This window comes from Lissotriton helveticus, chromosome 1_1, assembly GCF_964261635.1.
Source record: "Lissotriton helveticus chromosome 1_1, aLisHel1.1, whole genome shotgun sequence".
Classification (NCBI taxonomy): domain Eukaryota; kingdom Metazoa; phylum Chordata; class Amphibia; order Caudata; family Salamandridae; genus Lissotriton; species Lissotriton helveticus.
The window spans coordinates 649,614,406-649,633,293 of NC_136057.1; the positions used below are offsets into that span (position 1 = coordinate 649,614,406).

Here is an 18,888-nt window from a genome sequence, read left to right on the forward strand (position 1 = left end):
GTTCTTCTCTAGCTTATTTCTAATTTGTCCCATTCATGTGAACTTTTTGCTGCTGTCACCTCCTATCGGTCTACCCTGTGATCTACTTCCTAGGGTGAATGGTGAGTCCTCCAGAGATTTGGTGAATTCTTGCCTGAGTTTAGTCATTTCCCTTTTGAATTTGGCCATTAGAATTTGAAATTCTCCTTCGATAGATGGCCCTAAACTAAAGATGGGTCATTATTGCTGTCAATTTAGTGGAGAAGACAGCTCTCACTTGGAATGTCAAGGCTGTAATAATTCCTTGATGTTGGGGCCTTTCAGAGGGGCATATGCCATCAATGTGTTCCCTCCTGTACCTTATCTTTGATGTTTTAATGGGGAATGACTTAAATAAGCACTGTCAGGTAAGGTCGCAATAGTGCAGTTTTGTCAGTGATGTTCCAATACTGATTACTTCACCGGGGTCCTACTCACTTCATATTGTCCATTTGTTGTGCATTTTTATGTTGTATTATTTTTAGACATTGGTTGAGTGAACATGTACACACTGATTCCCCCCAATAGCCTATTTTGTATTCCTTCCTTGTGTTATTATAGGGTTCTTCTCCTGTTGTTATGGCCCCGCTGCTATCTAAGTTCCACACTTATTAATCACCTTTTAAGCAGGCTGGTGTGGGTTCAAGGATGGAGCAGGTCGACTTCCATTCTCTGGTGTTCAGACTCCTCTGTCATGCCACAACATTTCTAGGCCAATCGCATACCCACGGCCTCCACCTTCAGTCCAACCTCCAGATGGGAGATCCTCGCTCTTACAGTCCTGGCAGGCAGGCCCAGGGTGCTCACCTCTTTGGGTTGGATGTACTCACAGTAGGTCTGCCATGGGGTAGTGTCAGTTCAAGGCTTCGCTTTTTTCAGGTGGACTTCTTGGAGTTCCTAATCTGAATGGGGTGGTGGTCTTCATAATTTTTTGTGGATACCATGCAAATTTCCCCAATCAAATCTTGATTTCAACTATCACTTGGAGCCCCTTCCTTCATTGCTTAAGTGAAGTAATTATTGAAATGTGTTTGGGCAATATACATGGATTTAGGCCTGAGGGAGACCCTGTGATAGCAGGAGCTCAGTACAGACATGTCTACATGGGTCCTTGTGATAGCCACGCCACTGTGGACAGCAAACATTAACAGCTGTGCAACTATTTCACACCAACATGAACAATTGGGCAAAGTGTGCCATTATTTGAAAACATTTTTTTAAAAATTTCCTTTTACATGGATGTTTTGTTTTAGTTTTTGGCTCAAACAGAAGTAATAAACTTTCAAATAAAATGTAGAGGAAAAGTACACATTAATAAATGCTATATTTACCTCACATGGTCCAGTATTGGCATTTATACTCTTTGCACATATTTCGGATTCATTCACAGTAATCTTCCCTTTAAGGTCTTCATTACACTTCTCAGTCCCTACTATCTGCAAGTGTGCCTCTCGGAGCAGGCCATCATAGTTATTTGCTGAAGCAGAATGTAAAGAACATCATACATTATTCCATATTATCCAAAAAGATTTAAATGTATATGTATGCACATCCAAATTCAATACCATACTCTTTTTTTCCTGGACTGCATTATTTAGCATGGTATGCAAAGGGAACAGCATCTTTGTTTTTATATTGAATTGTTGGGGTCATTTCGTTATTGCGATAGATAGATTTAAAATTGTAACCCTTAAGAGTCGATCCAAGAGTCTAGTAGTTGTCCATAAACATTGAAATGATAGGGTGATAGGGAAGAGCACTGTAGGACTCTTCAGTGGGTCGGAGAGGTAGCTGCCAAGAAAAGTCCTAAGCGCCTTGAGACCCTTGTGGGTATGTAGTGCGCTTTACAAATGATTGATTCATTAAACCAGTACAGAACCTATCCTGAAAAGCCAATATCTGTAATTCTCTCAAGAAGTATGACAAGGTCCACAATGTCAAGCCTAGCTGATAGGTCATATAATACCAACACACTAGCACTGTCGACATCTTCAGCTTTTATCAAATCAGAATGAAAATTAGCTCATTTCCACAACCTGGTCTGAAACCAAGTCGGCCATAGTTCAGAATGCTGTTCATCTCTATGAGGCTGCATGGTTGTTCTGCCAATGGTTTAGAACTTTCCCCACATGTGGAAGCAGTTTATTGAGAAGCTAGAATTGAACTCACCTTTTTTAAAAGGGGACTTTCCACACCTTCCTTAAGCTGGTAATCTTTGATACCATTTCATAGAAAGGCATTAGTCAGAGCTGTGATTGAGCTGGTATAAGGTTTTAATTGGGAAGGGATCTGCTAGGGATCATGATTTGCAGGAGAGCCTCATACACTTGAGGGGGAGTGAGGAAATCAAACTGTTGCCATGGTGAGGCAGTAAAGAGGAGAGTAGGACATACTTTGGGAGAATTAGAGAGCTTCAAGGCAAAAGAGTTCCTGAAACTTTATACTGAATCCAGTTAAGTGTTGCCCAGGGTTTTGTATAGATTTTGGGAGGCTGTGGAGGTTGTGATTGAGACATCACATGGAGTTTTGTCTGTTAATTCATGAAACATTTTAAAGCTCCCAGAAGTCTATTGTAGTAGAAGTTGAGTTTTAAAATCAATCCATGTCATGTTGATCATTAGAATGTAGAACAGGTAATTGGCGATGTGTTCTTTTCTGTTGCTAAAAGCTTCCAGCCCCTCTTCCTTTATACAGAAAATAAAATTTTGAATGCTTAAAAATGCTGGTCTTCTAAATAAAAAAGAACTGTTGGCCCAATAATCTTCTTTCACTAGCTTTTATAGAAACCTGTGACTACAAGGCTTTCTTGTTGTCTAGAGAGCTCCAACATCCTTAAAACTTCAGTCTGTTTTTTATCATCCCATAGGTCAAGGACAGCACTCACTGCAGAAGTAATCACTGGAGGCATTTTCATTGTCCTATTCCTTCTGGATATGTTGCCAGCTTTTGACACTATGAACAACTCAATACTAATTCACATGTTTCTCACGGAAGAAAAAAAGTTCAAAGCCCAATTTATTTTTTCACAGGAGCATTCTGAACAGTATCTTTTCACATTCTTGCACTCATCTTTTAGACCACTGTCTTCTGGAGTGTCTCATGAGTCCTCCCTTATCCCTACATACTTTATATGGCACCACGACCTACCCATATCGGAACATGTGGCCTCTGAATAAATTCCAATGTAGATGACTTTGAACTGCTTCTGTGATATATTTCATGTTATGTGTCTTTTATGGCCCCAATATATAATCTCTTTGCTCAATTGTACAGTTGATCTATAAGGTCTTTTAAAAATGTGGTTCTAGTTCATAAATGTATGTATTCATTGACTACATGTTGTGTAAGAGCAAGTATGCTGACTTTATGTTTTTACATGAACATGCAAGAACATTCACAGGCTATTTTGCTCACCATTAATCACAATCACAAGGTTTAGTTTCCCAAAATAAGCAGCTTAGATAGTATATTTATGTATTTGAGGTTTTATAGAGCGCAAATGTGACCCGTTAGGTTATCAGAGCGCTTTACAGTGATAACACATTACCTACAGGTTAGGCACATGCAAAACACAAGGATGGAGGAAAGGGAATTGACTACATTAGGACAAAGCCAGTTATATACAATAATCAGTACAGTACCATAATGAGAAAACCAGCAATTGTATAAGAGGGGAGATATGATTGTAAAAAGGCAGAGAGAACCAGCAGTGAGAATTGGTACACAGAAAACGCCAATCAGTACGGGAAATTATGCACAGAAACAAAAGCCATGACAAAAGGCGATATGCGCGACAAGGAGAGTTATTGGAAGAATTTGCTCATTAGGAAGGTTTTCGCTTCCTTTTTGAAGATTGACAGAGAAGGTACTCTTCTGATGGAGGATGGTAGCGAGTTCCAGATTCTTGGTGCAGCCCCAGAGAATGCTCGGTTATATGTTTTTTCCTTGCGGAAGCGGGGTGGCTGGAGCACATGGTCTCTGGCAGACCAGGAGTTTCTGAGTACCCCATATACCATGATTTTCTGGAGGAGATATGCTGTTGAGTTCGTGTACAGGGCTTTGTGTGTGAAACAGGGCAGCTTGAGATGGATTCTGGCTTCAAGGGGAAGCCAGTTCAAGGCCTTCAGATGTGGTGAAATCTGGTAAAAATAAATTGAGCCAGATAAGAGTCTAGCTGCTGCGTTGAGGCAAGCTTTTAGAGGGGCCGTGGGAGGCCAGATAGTGTAGAGCAGCCGTATTCAATTCTGGAGATAACTAACGCCTGAACTGCAGTGTTTAGGTCTGCAGTTTCAAGGAAGGGTTTTAGTTTTCTCAAGTAGCTCATGTGGAACCTGGCAGTTTTGGCCGTCGAGTTGATGTGTTCATGCATATTCAGGTTGCTGTCCAAGGTTATACAGAGGAATTTAGCAGAATCCACTATGGTCGGTGTGCAGTTAAGTTTTGTGATCGAGTTGATCCATTCCAGGATGTCATTGGAAATTTTAGGTGGGGAGATATAAGGGAGCATCGTTTTTTGGGCATTCAGTTTGAGCTGGTTGTTGGTGTGCCATTAAAGAGTATACAATGGCTGTTCTCCAGCCTCCCTATGAGAAAAATTGGTACATCAACAGCATATGAGAGATATGGTTATTTCATAACATAGTCACTCCAGGCTACCTGTGCTGTTTGTAACATAACATATTTTACCATGGAGATATAAATTAGTCAGTAGTTGCCAACAGACCAGGAAACTGGAAGAAGCTATGTAGTACTGGTGCAAATGTGTGTTGATTCTACCAAAATATGTAATCCATCATTATAGCAAGAACCTTGTAATGTGCTGCCTATTTACCTAATATTTCCCCTCTGTGCAGATTATCTCACTGATTTCTGCAATTATTTTCTTTAATTCATTGTGCATACATTTTATCTTACAATAAAGTGTCTCATAATAACAGTGTGGATTTATTTTGTCTGCACTTGTGGTGAAAGGGTTATAGAGATGCCTGGATAACCTGTCTGTTTATTCCAATCAGAACATGTAAGTTGGTCTATACTAGTGCTTTCCACAGGATCACAAAGTCGCCAAATGGTTATGTTTAACTATTGCTTGTAAAAACAAACAGCCTGATTGGAGTTTGATGGACGATGTGTCTGCCTTGGTAATGGAGAATATCACTCCATTGGCCTTATGGACACTTGCCCCCCTCCAAATCTACAGATTTCTTCCAGCACCGTGGACTTCTCTTAACGTTGGCAGGAACTACCGTCACTGCGGTTCCTGTCAATATTTTTAAAGTTTGAAGGACAGCTCTGTCTAACAGGATGATCATCCCTCTTCCCTCTTCCATTTACATAATTTAACTTTTTTCAAAAAGAAACTTCCAAAGTTTTGGAAAAATGTGCCACAAACCATGAGAGTTTTTACTCATGGTGTGGAGATATTTTTTTTATTTTTACTGACACTCTCCATCACATTTTACCAGGCAATGATAGACATTAAAAAAAAGCCATACTTCTCACTATGCTACTTTAAATTGAGTGTACAGTCGAATGACTAACCTTTAAAGTCCAGTACTCTGTCAGGCTGTTAGAGGAGTATGTTGGCAAATGAGCCTTTTCAAGGGAGTGTCCATTCCATCAAATGCTGAATCACCCTGTAACTCTTTTTTGGATGTAAGTGATGCAAGTGACTTTCAGCCCTGCTTGGACTCTGATGCCAGTTGGGTTGCTTCCAACAAACAGAAGCCTAACTCAGCCAAAATTGAGGATCTGGTATTTAGCATTTCTCTATCAGCTTGGACAGAGGCATTGTGGCAAAAACGGTTGATTCTCTACTTGTTTCATTTGAGACAGCCGGAACCATGGGCTTTATTTTTTTGATGCAGCATGGTTTTTGGCCTAAAGAGAACACAGTCATGTTTATTAGTTTTCTTTCATCAAAACCCTGTCAACATTCTGCTGTTCCTAGACTCTGCAGATTGCCATGATTTCCTAATGTCTAGAATATGAAAACTTCCTTGGTTTGGGCCTTCCTCAGTACTGATTATTAGACTCCATGTCATACAGAAAATGGATGCTCTCTTTCTTACTTGGCCTATACAATCAGAGCATCTCTGCTCACCCTATAAAGACCCCATTGGTTAATAGTTACTAAAAGGAATCAATTTAAGAATATTAGCATTAAATGCCAGGCAATTATTGCCCTTAGTTCCCAGTATCTTTACAGGAAATTACATCTTACTTTTCTGTCAACACTGTTTTTCCACCACACAGGTGGTATTAAATGTTTTTCCTATTAATGGGTTCACCATCAAGATTACAATGTTTCTTCATGGTACCAGTTGCTCAGGATTTTAATCTCACACAAAACAATGTGTAGCCCTCCATAAAGGAATCAGCTATTCTCACTTCAACATTACCAGCAGATTTTTTTGTCTTGTGCATGGACACTAGTTTAGTTACTGAGAGCTGTACAGGGTCGTAATATGCATTTTCAATATTTGCGCCGAGCGCACCTTTTAAAAGGTGTGCCGGGCACAAACAGTGAAAAATGCACCCTATTACGATGAATGTAATGTTGAAGCTGTTTCATGTTTTCACTTTGCAGGAGGCAACCCACCTGCACTTTTGAAGGGGATTAAAGATCCCCTTGCAGGCGAGTACAGTCACAGGACCCCCAACGGGCTGGTCTCAGAGGGGAGCATTAAAGTGCGCCACCTAAACCGCGGCTGTAATATGGCGAGGGTGCAGAGGTGAAGGAATTTCCTTACTTGCATAGGACAAGCCCCTTAGCAAATGAGGGAACACCCCCTGATAGTAACACTCGCGCTTTAAGTATTACAGAAAGGGATGAACAAGCATCTGCAACCCCTTCTGTAATACCAATGTGCCCCGGGGCGTGCAAAGCGGGAACAAACACTCGTTGACACCCAGGATACTTGATATAATACTGCCCCAAACCCTCTAATCAATCAATTAATTAGTGATGTGTTACATCACTCCCATCAGTAAGGTTTGGTGCCAAATAAAGAGACTGAAACCACACTCCAAAAACTTTAATTAGGGCCAATATGGTGCGGTCTCACAATTTGAATTTTTAGCAACCTATTGCTTAGTACACCATAGCATTTACATTGATAGTTAGGGAGGGTGGATGGCAATTTATGAAACTGTTGAATTCAATGTTTTCGTAATTATAGGAGACAATCAAGAATAGTGGCATTTGAATCATTTGAGGTTTTTGAAATGTGCTCTTCTAGATTATAGCTTTTAACAGTTGTATGTTAGTTTTCCTTAGGGACAGCAAAGTATCAACTTTGAACATAAAGAACCTGTTCATAATAATTAGCCTTCCGCTCCAAATATACATAGAGGTCAATGGTATCAAATTTTCAATTCTCTTGCTCTAAATACCAAACACTGAGCGGGCTTGAAAAGACGTTTTTATGGTACACTTACACTGTCAGAGGGAATGATACTTTGGTCTTCCACCAAACTTCATAGAGCACATAGAATTAGTATATAAGCAAGTAGATTCCAGAAGTGAATTAGGAGTCTTGTGCTTATGCTTTCTGCAGGAGCTGGTTACTTACAATTCAGAAAAAAATATGATTCACATCATAAACACAATATTTCAATCAAACTGACAAACACATGTTAGTGTGTCTTTCGGAGTTTTGGGACAAAAAGTTTTAAAAACTCAAAACTCAATATTGGATTTGTCAGTAATTTAGCAACTCCAGATGGAAATACTCCAAATATTCCAGTTGGATTGTGACTTAAAGTATATAAACCTGCTTCTAAAGTCTGAGTAAAAGAATAATTATATGCCATAGTTTACTGGTTTTATTATTGATTACCATTGCACTTCTTCTTGCTATTAATATTATTATTACTACTACATGTATTCATCTTACTGATATCCAATAAGGGTGTCCTGGCTCTAAAAAGGGATATGTCAGCATAATGAGAGGCAGTGTGTTGGTGCCTCTGACCTGCCCTTTGAGTTTGAACGCAAGGTAGGTTGGTTTACCAGTGAGACATGCAGTTCTGAAGGTGTAATGAGCTGCAATCTGGAGCCACTTTAAAACTTTCAGGGAGGGGGAGATGTGATAGTATTTTTTGATTCTGTTGACCATCCTAGTGGATGAATTTAGAGTGGTTCTTAGGGGTGCTAAGTGGGATTTTGCAGTGCCTGCGATGATAGCATTCCCATAGTCCAGTCCAGACAGAACCAGAGCTTGCATGGCAGATTTAAGATCATTCAGAGTAAGGAAGAGTTTGATTATGTTCAGGAATGTTAGGTTATAGAAGGCACTCTTCGCAATATTCTTTATATATTATCTCGTTTTCAATCATGGCTCAAGTGTGATTACCAGAGATTTGGCTGAGTCAGCCAGGGTTAGATTGCAGTTTAGAGCGTCAATGGTATTTAGCCATTCTTCGATCTGTTTAAAGTCAGTCCATTGTTGGAAATGAGAAGGATTCCTGTCTTATCTTGGTTGAGTTTCAAGTGGCTGTGAGATGACCAGTGTTGGACTTCTCTGAGGGTGGCATTTAGCCAGTGTACGTCCTATAGTGAGGATATTTCCAGGTGCAGCTGGGTGTCGTCAGCATAGAGGTGGAAGGAGATATTTTTATTATTTGAGTTAGACGGTGACGGGCTCCACGTAGATATTGAAAAGTGTAAGAGAGAGTACTGAGCCTTGGGGGGCACATAGGGTTATGGCAACTATATATGAAGTTGAATTATTTATTTTTATATGTTGAGAGAGGTTTTGTATAAATTCTGTGAACCCTGGTAGGACTACCCCATCTAGAAGGGAGTTCAAACAAGTTTGTAGTCGACCATGTTGAAGGCCACCAATAGGTCTATCCAACATCTGTCTGCATCCAGGGATTTGTGTAGGTCATCTATTATATTCAGAATAGCTATTTCAATGCTCCATCCTTTTCTGAAGCCCAATTGATGAGGGTCGAGGAGATTGTTGCTGTCAATGCGTTGGTTGAGTTCTAAGAGAATACATCTCTCAAGACCTTTGGCTATGAAGGGAAGGTTGGAGACAGGTCAGAAGTTGTTGAGGTCATTCGGGTCTGCACACATTTGTTTGTAGCAGTGGTGTAGCAGTGGTGTGACCTGATCAAGTTTGAGACAGTCTGACTTACTCCGGTCTTCAGGGAGCTGTTTATTATCTTAGTCCAGAGAGGGATTAGGGCATGATTGAGATTTTTCATCTGGTGGGCGCAAAGGAGGTATGTGGGGTGGGAGGAGGCTTTAGACATAGCAATCATTTCAGAAATGCATGCCTCCGAGAGTTCATTGGGAGTTGTGTGGGACCCTTGGAATAGGGTTTCACCTGGTGATGTCCGGCACAGATACCATTGTTTGGGTGACTGAGGAGTTGATTCCCTCCATTCTCAGAGGTGGGTTTCTATTGGCTGTCTGGGTGTGGCCATCGAGGGAGAGCTCAATCTTAGTAATTTTCTCATTGAAAAAATTAGCAAATTTGTCACACCTTCTTTGGAGATCTGAGGCTGTTTTTTGGATGGCTCGGACATTTGTTGTTTGATGATGTTTAAAAGCTCTTTAAGGTGGTTTTTGGTATTGTCTAGTGAGTTTAAGAAGAATGCAGCTTTTCCTTTGATGATGTGTTTTTATATTTCCTGGGTTCCCATCTGAGCTGGTCAAGGTGAAATGAAATGAAATGAAAATTATATTTATACAGCTCATAAACTACCCTGAGGCCTTGCAGCGCTTGTGACTAGAATCAGAGAAACAACAGAACAAGGTGCTAGCTGATGGATCCAAACAAGGGAGATTTTAAGAGCTTTCTAAATGCCAACAAATTGTAATTCTCTCTGAGGGTAAGGGGAAGGGAGTTCCAGATCTTTGCAGCATTGAATGAGAACAAATGGCCACCCCAGCGGGCCTTGTTTATCTTATTGGAGGTGGCCAGGTGTAATGAGCTGGACCGCAAAGTTCTGTGGGGGAGATAGGGGGTGACTAGAGGATACATTATGGCTGGACCGGTCCTCCGTATAGCTTTCTGGGTCAGACACATGGCCTTGAACTGTGTCCTGGCTGCAATAGGAAGCCAATGGAATTTCCTCAGGGCGGGATTGGCAGACTGCCAGCGTGGAATTTGGTAAAGCAGTCAAGCTGCACAGTTCTGGGTTACCTGAAGCTTGTTAATTGCAGCCAGGGGGGCTCCCAGATAGAGAGCGTTACCATAGTCCAGGCGAGAGAGTATCAAGGCCTGGACCATGATTCTCCTCGCCTGGAATGGGAGTAAGAGGAGAATCTTCCGGAGCATTCTCATCAAACCATAACAGGTAGATGAGGTTTTGGTGGCCTGAAAAGTGAAATCAAGGGAACTGTCCAGCCAAATTCCCAGGCTCTTTATCTGTGTCTTAGGGGGAGGGGGAGGTCCCAGACAGATTGGCCATAGGGGGGCAAGAATGTTGGGCGATGAATTGCCTAGCAACATCATTTCTTTTTTTTCCCCATTTAGTCTGAGGCAGGAAAGTTCCATCCACCTGGCTACTGCCTCTAGGCAGGGACCCAGAGTGCTAGAGGACCCCTCAGCTTGATTTAGTGAGACCACAAGCTGAGTGTCGTCTGCATTGGTGATAATTTTAATGCCAAGAGGTCTCATGTAGACATTAAAAAGTGTTGGGCTCAGGGCAGAGCCCTGAGGAACCCCACAGCTGAGTGGCAGCTTGGTGGAAACAACCTCTCCCTCAAAGACCTGAAAGAAACGCTGGTCAAGAAAGGAGAAAAGCCATGTCAGTGCTGCGCCCGAAACTCCCATGCCACTAAGTCGATGGGCTAAAATGGCATGGTTAACCGTATCGAACGCAGTGCTGAGATCTAACAAAATAATAGCTGTCTTCCCTCCCTGGTCCAACAAACTCCTCGTTTCCTCTGTCACTGCCAGCAGGGCTGTCTCGGTCCCATGTTGGGGGCGGAAGCCCGTCTGAGAAGTACACAGCAGGTTGTTGGACTCTAGGTACTCAACTAGGATGTTATTGATATGCTTCTCAACCAATTTGCTCATCCAGGGCAGGAGGGAGATAGGGCGATAGTTGGATAGATTGCATTGGTCCAAATTGGGTTTCTTTAAAAGAGCCCTGACCATTGCACATTTCCATGATGTGCGAACTATGCCCGATGTAATCGAGGTGTTAAGGACGTCGAGGATAGCTGGACGGATCACATCAATAACCGAAGTAAGATATTGTGGAGATGCTGGATCCCTGGGGGAACCTGAAGTGACTTTGGAGACTATTTTATCCAGAGAAGCAGTGTCTAGGAGAATGAATTGTTTCAGCATGCGGGTAGACGGGGAGCTAGGGCTAACTATTGCAGCTGCATCCAGCTCAGAATTATTGGGGGCAAAAGAGGCATAAATGGTTTGAATCTTCTGGTAAAAGAAGGTTGCTAAGTTGTTACAACGTGCGAGTGCTCCTTCTAAAGGTACTGATTCTTGAGGAGGAGTGATCAATGATTTCGCTATCTGAAAGATTTCCTTTGGAGAGTTTGCAGCTGTATTAATTTTTGTTTCATAGAAGAGAGCTTGTGCTGCCTTGATTTCGGTTTTGTAGAGCCTGATTGCTATCCTATATTCTACCTTCCTACTATGAGAGAGATCTTGTCTCCAATTCCTCTCGAGCCTGCGACAAGATTGTTTTAAGTCCCTCAATTTGGATGTGAACCATGGGGCTACTTTTTGCCTCTTTATGCAGTGAATAGATTCCTTAGGAAGAACTAAATCAAGGGAGTTTTGAATCCAGTTATTAAAATTACTGCTGGCCATATTGGGATTAGGTACCTTCGTGGGTTTTAGGTCAGCAAGAACAATTTCCCATTGATTAGAGGAAAGTTTGGACCACTTTCTGCCCCACTGTTTTTTAGGTTCTTGGGCAGATGGGGTTCTCACAGTTGCCCAAGTCAAAGGTATTAAGTAATGGTCTGTCCAGGGAAGGGGCATGGGCGTTTCAGTGGGCAGGGTTTCGATGTTACTAAACACATGATCTAAGAGGTGGCCTTTGTTATGTGTCGGGGAAAACCCTTTTTGTACCAGGTCAATCGCTTGAAGGCTCAGCCGAAGATTGTTGACTGAGAGATCAAGAGAGTTGTCTAGGTGTATATTTAGGTCGCCCAGCACAGTAAAGTTGGCAGAGGTAAGCGCTAAATTGGCAGCTAGGTCAACGAGATTAGAGATTAAGTGACCTAAGGCTCCTGGCGGTCAGTAAATTAGAAAACCTGAGAAGGTGTTTATCGGAGAAAACTCTAGCGAAAAGGACATGGTGGGCTGTGGATGGACTTATCTGCCAAAGTCTTTCTGCAGTTGCCTTCTTTCAATGTTGAGCTCTTTGTTAAACCGGGATCTCACGTGGGTGTTTCAACTCTTTTTAGTTTCAGAGGTACTACTTGGACTAAGACGGCTGTCATCATTGAGTTGTAGTGGGTTGTAAGTTACATTGTTGAGAGGGAGTAGTGACACCATTCTTTCTTCGTGAACAGGTAGGGGATTTTGCCTTATGTTTCTTTCCCATTGAAGGGTTTTCTGTATATGCTTTGGCTGTGTTTTCAGTTGGTTGATGTAGAACAGAATCATGTAGTGATCCGACCACTCAACAGAGAGGATGGATAATGTTAGCACTGAGTTCAAGTTCAAGTTAAAAATTTGTATAGCGCACTACTCACCCAGAGGGTCTCAAGGCGCTTGAGGGAGGGGGGGTACTTTACTTATCGAATATCCAAGTTGTTAGTTGTTTTCTGAAGGAGAGGTGGTTCTGTGTAAGGCAGAGGTGGGTGGGGAGAGAATTCCAGGTCTTGGCCGCTAAGTAGGAGAAGGATCTTCCCCCCATGGTGGATCTTTGGATGCGTGGAATTGCGGCGAGGGCTTGATTGGACGATCGTAGTTGGCGGGTGGGGGTGTAAAAGGATAGGCGCGTGTTGAGGTATTCGGGTCCTAGGTTGTAGAGGGCTTTGTGTGCGTGGGTGAGGAGACGGAACGTTATTCTCTTGTTGACGGGGAGCCAGTGGAGGTCTTTCAGGTGACCGGAAATGTGAGCTTGGCGGGGGGATGTCTAGCATGAGTCTGGCTGATGCGTTTTGGATGCGTTGGAGTTTTTTCTGTAGTCTGGCTGTGGTTCCGGCGTAAAGGGTGTTTCCGTAGTCCAGTCGGCTTGTAACCAGTGCATGGGTGACCGTCTTTCTTGTTTCGGTGGGGATACAACAGAAGATTTTTTTGAGCATACGTAGGATGTTGAAGCATGATGATGAGACGGCGTTGACTTGTCTGGTCATCGAGAGGGAGGAGTCCAGGATGAAGCCCAGGTTACGTGCATTGTCCATTGGTATGGGTGCGGTACCCAGGGCCGGTGGCCACCATGAGTCGTCCCAGGCGGAGGGGGATGATCCTAAGATGAGGACTTCCGTTTTGTCCGAGTTCAGTTTTAAACGGCTGTTCTTCATCCACTCGGCTACTTCTCTCATCCCTTCGTGTAGGTTGGTTTTGACGGTGTTTGGGTCTTTGGTGAGGGAGAGGATCAGCTGGGTGTCGTCTGCGTAGGAGATGATGTTGAGGTTGTGTTGGCGCGCGATGGATGCGAGGGGACTCATGTATACGTTGAAGAGGGTGGGACTGAGTGATGATCCTTGTGGTACGCCGCAGATGACTTCGGTGGCCTCTGATCTAAAAGGGGGGAGGCGGACTCTCTGGGTTCTTCCGGCGAGGAACGAGATGATCCAGTCCAGTGCTTTTCCTTGTATTCCGACATTGCTGAGGCGTTGTATAAGGGTGCTATGACAGACTGTGTCGAAGGCTGCGAAGAGGTCAAGTAGGATGAGGGCAGTTGTTTCTCCGTTGTCCAGTAGAGTTCGAATGTCGTCTGTTGCTGTGATGAGGGCGGTCTCGGTGCTGTGTTTGGCTCGGAAGCCGGACTGTGAAGGGTCGAGGGATTTGTTGGATTCGAGGAAGGCGGCGAGCTGACTGTTGACGGCTTTCTCAATGACTTTGGCAGGGAATGGGAGGAGCGAAATGGGGCGGTAGTTCTTAAGTTCAGTGGGGTCTGCTGTGGGTTTCTTCAGGATGGCACTGAGTTCGGCATGTTTCCAGCTTTCCGGGAAGGTAGCAGAGTTGAGGGAGCAGTTGATGATGTTTCGGAGATGGGGTGCGATAATGGAGTCTGCTTTGTTGAAAATGTGGTGGGGACATGGGTCGGTTGGCGATCCTGAGTGGATGGAGTTCATCAGGCGGATGGTGTCTTCAGTGGTGATTGGGTTCCAGGCGCAAAGGTTGTTGGAGGGGGGTTTAAGTTCGGAGGTGGGTGGGGTGGACTGGTCTCCAAAGCTGTTATGTATGTCAGCGATTTTGTTGTGGAAGAACGAGGCTAATGAGTCGCAGAGGACTTGGGAGGGAGTGATGTCGTTGGTGCCGGCGGTGGGGTTGGTAAACTCTTTGACGATGTTGAATAGTTCCTTGCTGTTGTGGGCGTTGTTGTCGAGTCGATCCTTGAATGCTGATTTCTTGGTGGATCTGATCAACTGGTGGTGTTTGCGGGTGGCGTTCTTGAAGGTGGCCAGGTTGTCGGTGGTAGGGTTTTTTCGCCAGGCTTTCTCGAGGGTGCGACAGATCTTCTTGTATTTCTCAAGGTCATCATTGAACCAGGGGGCTTTTTTGTTACCTTGCTTGATTTGATGGTTTTTCAAGGGTGCTAATTCGTCAGCGCTGTGGGTGATCGATTGTGTGAGGTTGGTGGCTGCTTGGTTTGGGTCCGATGATTTGGCAGGAGGGTTATGGTGGAGCGATGTGAAGAGCTGGTCGGAGGTAATGTTGTTCCAGTTTCTGCGGGGAATTGGTTGTGGGTGGTTGTGGGTCGTAGTCTTTTTGTAGTTGAAGTGAACGCAGTTGTGGTCCGTCCAATGGAGAGTTGAGGTGTGATTGAAGGAGATGTGTTTGCTGGAGGTGAAGATTGGGTTGAGCGTGTGCCCGGCATCGTGGGTGGGGGTGTCAACAAGTTGTTTGAGTCCGAGATTGGCGAGGTTGTCCAGAAGGGTGGTGGTGTTGCTGTCGTTGTTCTTTTCCAGGTGGAAGTTGAGGTCCCCTAGGAGAATGTAGTCCTCGGAGGGGAGGGCGTGTGGGCTGATGAAGTCAGTGATGTCTTCGCTGAATTGAGTGCGGGGTCCTGGTGGTCTGTAGATGAGGGTGCCTCTGAGTGTGGTCTTGGGGTCGGTGTGGATCTGGAAGTGAAGGTGTTCGGCGGCTGCGAGGTTATCGTCGGAACTGGTTGTGATGCGGATGGTGTTCTTATGGACGATGGCGATGCCTCCTCCTGTTTGGTTGATGCGGTCCTTTCGGATGATTTGTAGCCGTCCGGCATGGCTATGGCGATGTCGGACGTTGATGAGGAGTTCATCCAGGTTTCTGTAAGAAAGGCGACGTCGGGCATTGTGGTGTCGAGTAGGTTCCAAAGTTCAATGGCGTGTCTGTGGACCGAGCGGGTGTTGAGCAGGATGCACTTCAGGTGGTTAGTTTCGGAGTTCTGTTTGGAGTTTGTGGATTTGGTGTGGGTCCTGATGCAGTCGAACTTGCAGGAGTGGCAGGTGAAGGGTCCATGGGTGTGTCCTGGGGCAGCTTGGTAGCAGTCTGGGAGTCGGCCGGGGTTAAGTGATAAGAGGGTTGCGACGTCGTACTTTAAGCGGGTGGAGTGGATTTTGCGGGGGCCAGGGGGTTTGGCGCTGGGCGCGGTCCAGGCGTGGATGGGCGTAGACGGGCTTACCTTTGGCGCACCTTCGGCACGCATGGGGCACGTTCGCTGCGTATGAACGCTGCGCGTCAGCTGTTCTGACATAAGTGGATAGTGGGGGGGCGGAGCGAGGGAGGGGCAGCTGGGAGGCGGGAGCGGGGTGGAGAGCCTGGCTGGGAGGCACAACAACAAAATGGCAGTAAAACAAAAGCGAAACAGGATGTGGGCAGAGGCACCGGCTCAATCGGGTACAGTCTTCCAAATATAGCGCTATTACAGACTTCCAAATAAAGCGCTATTAGATCACACAGGCAACAAAAGATATAAGCGCAATGTGGGCTATGCGATGAAGCGCTACGATAATTATTCAGGCATTCAATGCAATATCAGACAATGCGAGCAATCGCTATTTTTAAACAATCAGGCAGTCAATACAATTTAGTCAATGCGAGTACAAGTGGTAAAGGCAGCAATGAGCAGTCAAGCGCTACGATACCACGTGAGCAGGGAGCAAGGGGAGCGACCGCTTCTGAGCGAGTCAGGACGGTCACGGAGTGAAAGGTTTATTGAGGATTGGATAAGAGTATTGTTCTCATTGTTACAATGAAGGTTGAGGTCACCTAGGATTATGTTATTGGTGTGTGAGAGTGAGTAGTGTGTCATCAGCTCCGATAGGAGTTCGCCAAATGAAATAATGAGTTGACAATTCATTGTTTTCCTGTCTTTCATCATAATGGTGGTGTTGAGATATTCAAATGTAATGTAGTTGCCTGTTCAGCCATGGAGATGCTGTTCATGTGAACAATGGAAATGCCACCACCGCAGCAGTCTTTTCTGTCTTTCTTGATTATTGGAAACTCAGGGTGGACTAATGTATCAATGATTTGGTAGGAAGATTCAATAAGCCATGTATCAATGTTGTGGTTCAGGATGGCTTCCACCAGTTCTGTTGGGTGATTAGTTGGAGATATGTAGTTAATGAGCATGCAGTTGGTATTACTGCTGTCACTGTGTTTCTGAGAGGGAATGCCAAAGAGATATTGATGTGGTGTGCTGGTAACCTGGCCATTCTTGGAGGGATGGGGTCTCTCCCAAATCCAGTGACAACCTGTATCGTAGAGGTGGCGTTGTTGTCTCTGTTGGTGACAGGTTATATGATTTGGCTAGATTCATTGTATCACTCGTAGACATCATGGCACCCGTTCTTTTTTACCTCTGAGCTTGGTGATGCAAGTAAGGGGAGGTGTGGGAGTTGAGAAGACTCAGGATTCATATTGAGGTTGATTGGGTTTTTGTTCATACCCTGTATTACGTCCTCTAGTTGGCTTTCCATGAGAGTTACTCACTCATTCGGATTAATCATGGACACTTGGTTCATTGAGGTAGGAGTGGGGATATTTAGATGCAGATTGTCAAGTATGAGGCAATCCAAAGTCAGAGAATGTGTGTCATTACGAGTGCGATTGGAGATGTCACTTGTTACTATGCTGTTAGTGATATGTATAGTGGACAAGTAGTGTGTGCAGCATTGTATTGCTGACGTCAACATGTAGGTGAGTGTTGATGGCAGGTTGGGAGAGTCGAGTGCATGTGCTACTATGTCACCATCCTGAAAAGCCTGCGAGGAAGAGGTTTTCAGAGTGGGTTGGATGGGGGAGTTAGTCTGAGGATTGTTGGGTTGGGGAGTGGGAGCAGTGTTGTTGCACTGAGCTGGACTGGTAAATTTGTTGGGCCTGGCTGAATATTCTTTAGAATGCAAACAAGGAGAAGTAGTGTGGTCCAGTGAGTTAGAGGTACCCGGGTCAGTAAGGTAGGAGGCGAGGGCATTATGTGTGATGGAGTAGGTGGTAGAGTTAGAGTTTGTAGTGTGACTCGAGAGCTTTTCTCATTGTTTTATATCCCGTGGGGGAGGTTGACTCAGAGAGAGTGATTTGTGTGAATGAAGGATAGTGTTCCCAAGTGTAGGGAATATGAATTAAAAGGAATGTAGGTTGGCATCACTGGCTTGTATCACGACTGTTTTATTTCTGTAGATAGTTGTAATGGAATTGCCTGTGAATGTAAGGGAGTTAGAAATTGTCAATTTGCAGCTATATGGAATGCTGGAGGTTTGGGTTATATGAAGGCAGATTGTTAAGATTGTATTCGATTTTGCAGGTCATGTATTGTAGGGGAAACGGCCACTACAACGTGTCCATTTCCACTAAATCCTTTACCACGCATGCATTACAACGCATGCGTGGTTACAACGAGAGGCTTTACCACGCATACCTTTACTACGAAATACGTAGTAAAGGCATGTGTGGTAAATGAAAAGAACAAAAAAGGGGATTTGGGGGGTCTCCCTCATAAAAAAATAAAATAAAGCGTTGGAATAAAAAGGGGGGCTGGGGGGCCTCCCCCCAAAAACAAAACTAACCTGAAGAGCCGAAGCTGATGCAAAATCAACGTCGTTAGAGAGGAAATGGAAAGTAACTTCCGCTTCCTCTTAACGACGTACAACCGACGTAACCAAAGAAGATGGAGAGAAGGCGAGTTAAAAGGTAAGGGGCATTTTAGTAAAAAAATATATATATATATTAAGGGTTAAGGGCAGGGGTGGAGGCTAGGGGCATGTAAGGGAAGAGTAATAACCTTTAACAAGAGTATGCCCTCACCATGCATAAATTTACAATGAAAAACTTTGTAAATGTATGCGTGGTAAAGGAATATTTGAGGTAAAGGTTATGCGTGGAAAACGAATTCCGTTGTACCGCATGCGTGGTAAAGGCATGCGTTGCAACGGAATTCGTTGTAACGTCATACAATCGTAGTGTAGAAGATGAGATCCGTTCTCCTTTGGAGACATTTTTATAGATATCAGCAATAAGTGTTTTGGTGTGTTGTTTAATCAGCCTGTGTTTGAAGTTGTTAGCTACAGTAGCTGAAAGGTTTGAGGGGAGAGGGATGGAGAATGAGTTTCGAACATGAGTTTCATGACGTTGAGTAACGCGAGTGGGAGGGGTGTTGTGGATGCTTGTATCATATTATGCCATATGGGGTAACCCGAAGGTCGTTTATCAGTGTTCTCAAGTAAACTCCATATGGGAAATATCAGCAAAATCTGTTTTGAGTTTCTGGCAAATTTGATTA

General features: G+C 44.0%; 1 protein-coding gene across 1 annotated transcript in view; it reads right to left on the bottom strand.

Annotated features, from left to right (window-relative positions):
• HGF (hepatocyte growth factor) overlaps positions 1 to 18,888 on the bottom strand; it is a 564,049-nt gene that overhangs the window by 12,797 nt on the left and 532,364 nt on the right. Inside the window, exon 17 of the mRNA XM_078674176.1 lies at positions 1,350 to 1,495. Coding sequence (XP_078530302.1) covers positions 1,350 to 1,495 — 146 coding nt within the window. The remainder of the gene's footprint in view (positions 1 to 1,349; positions 1,496 to 18,888) is intronic.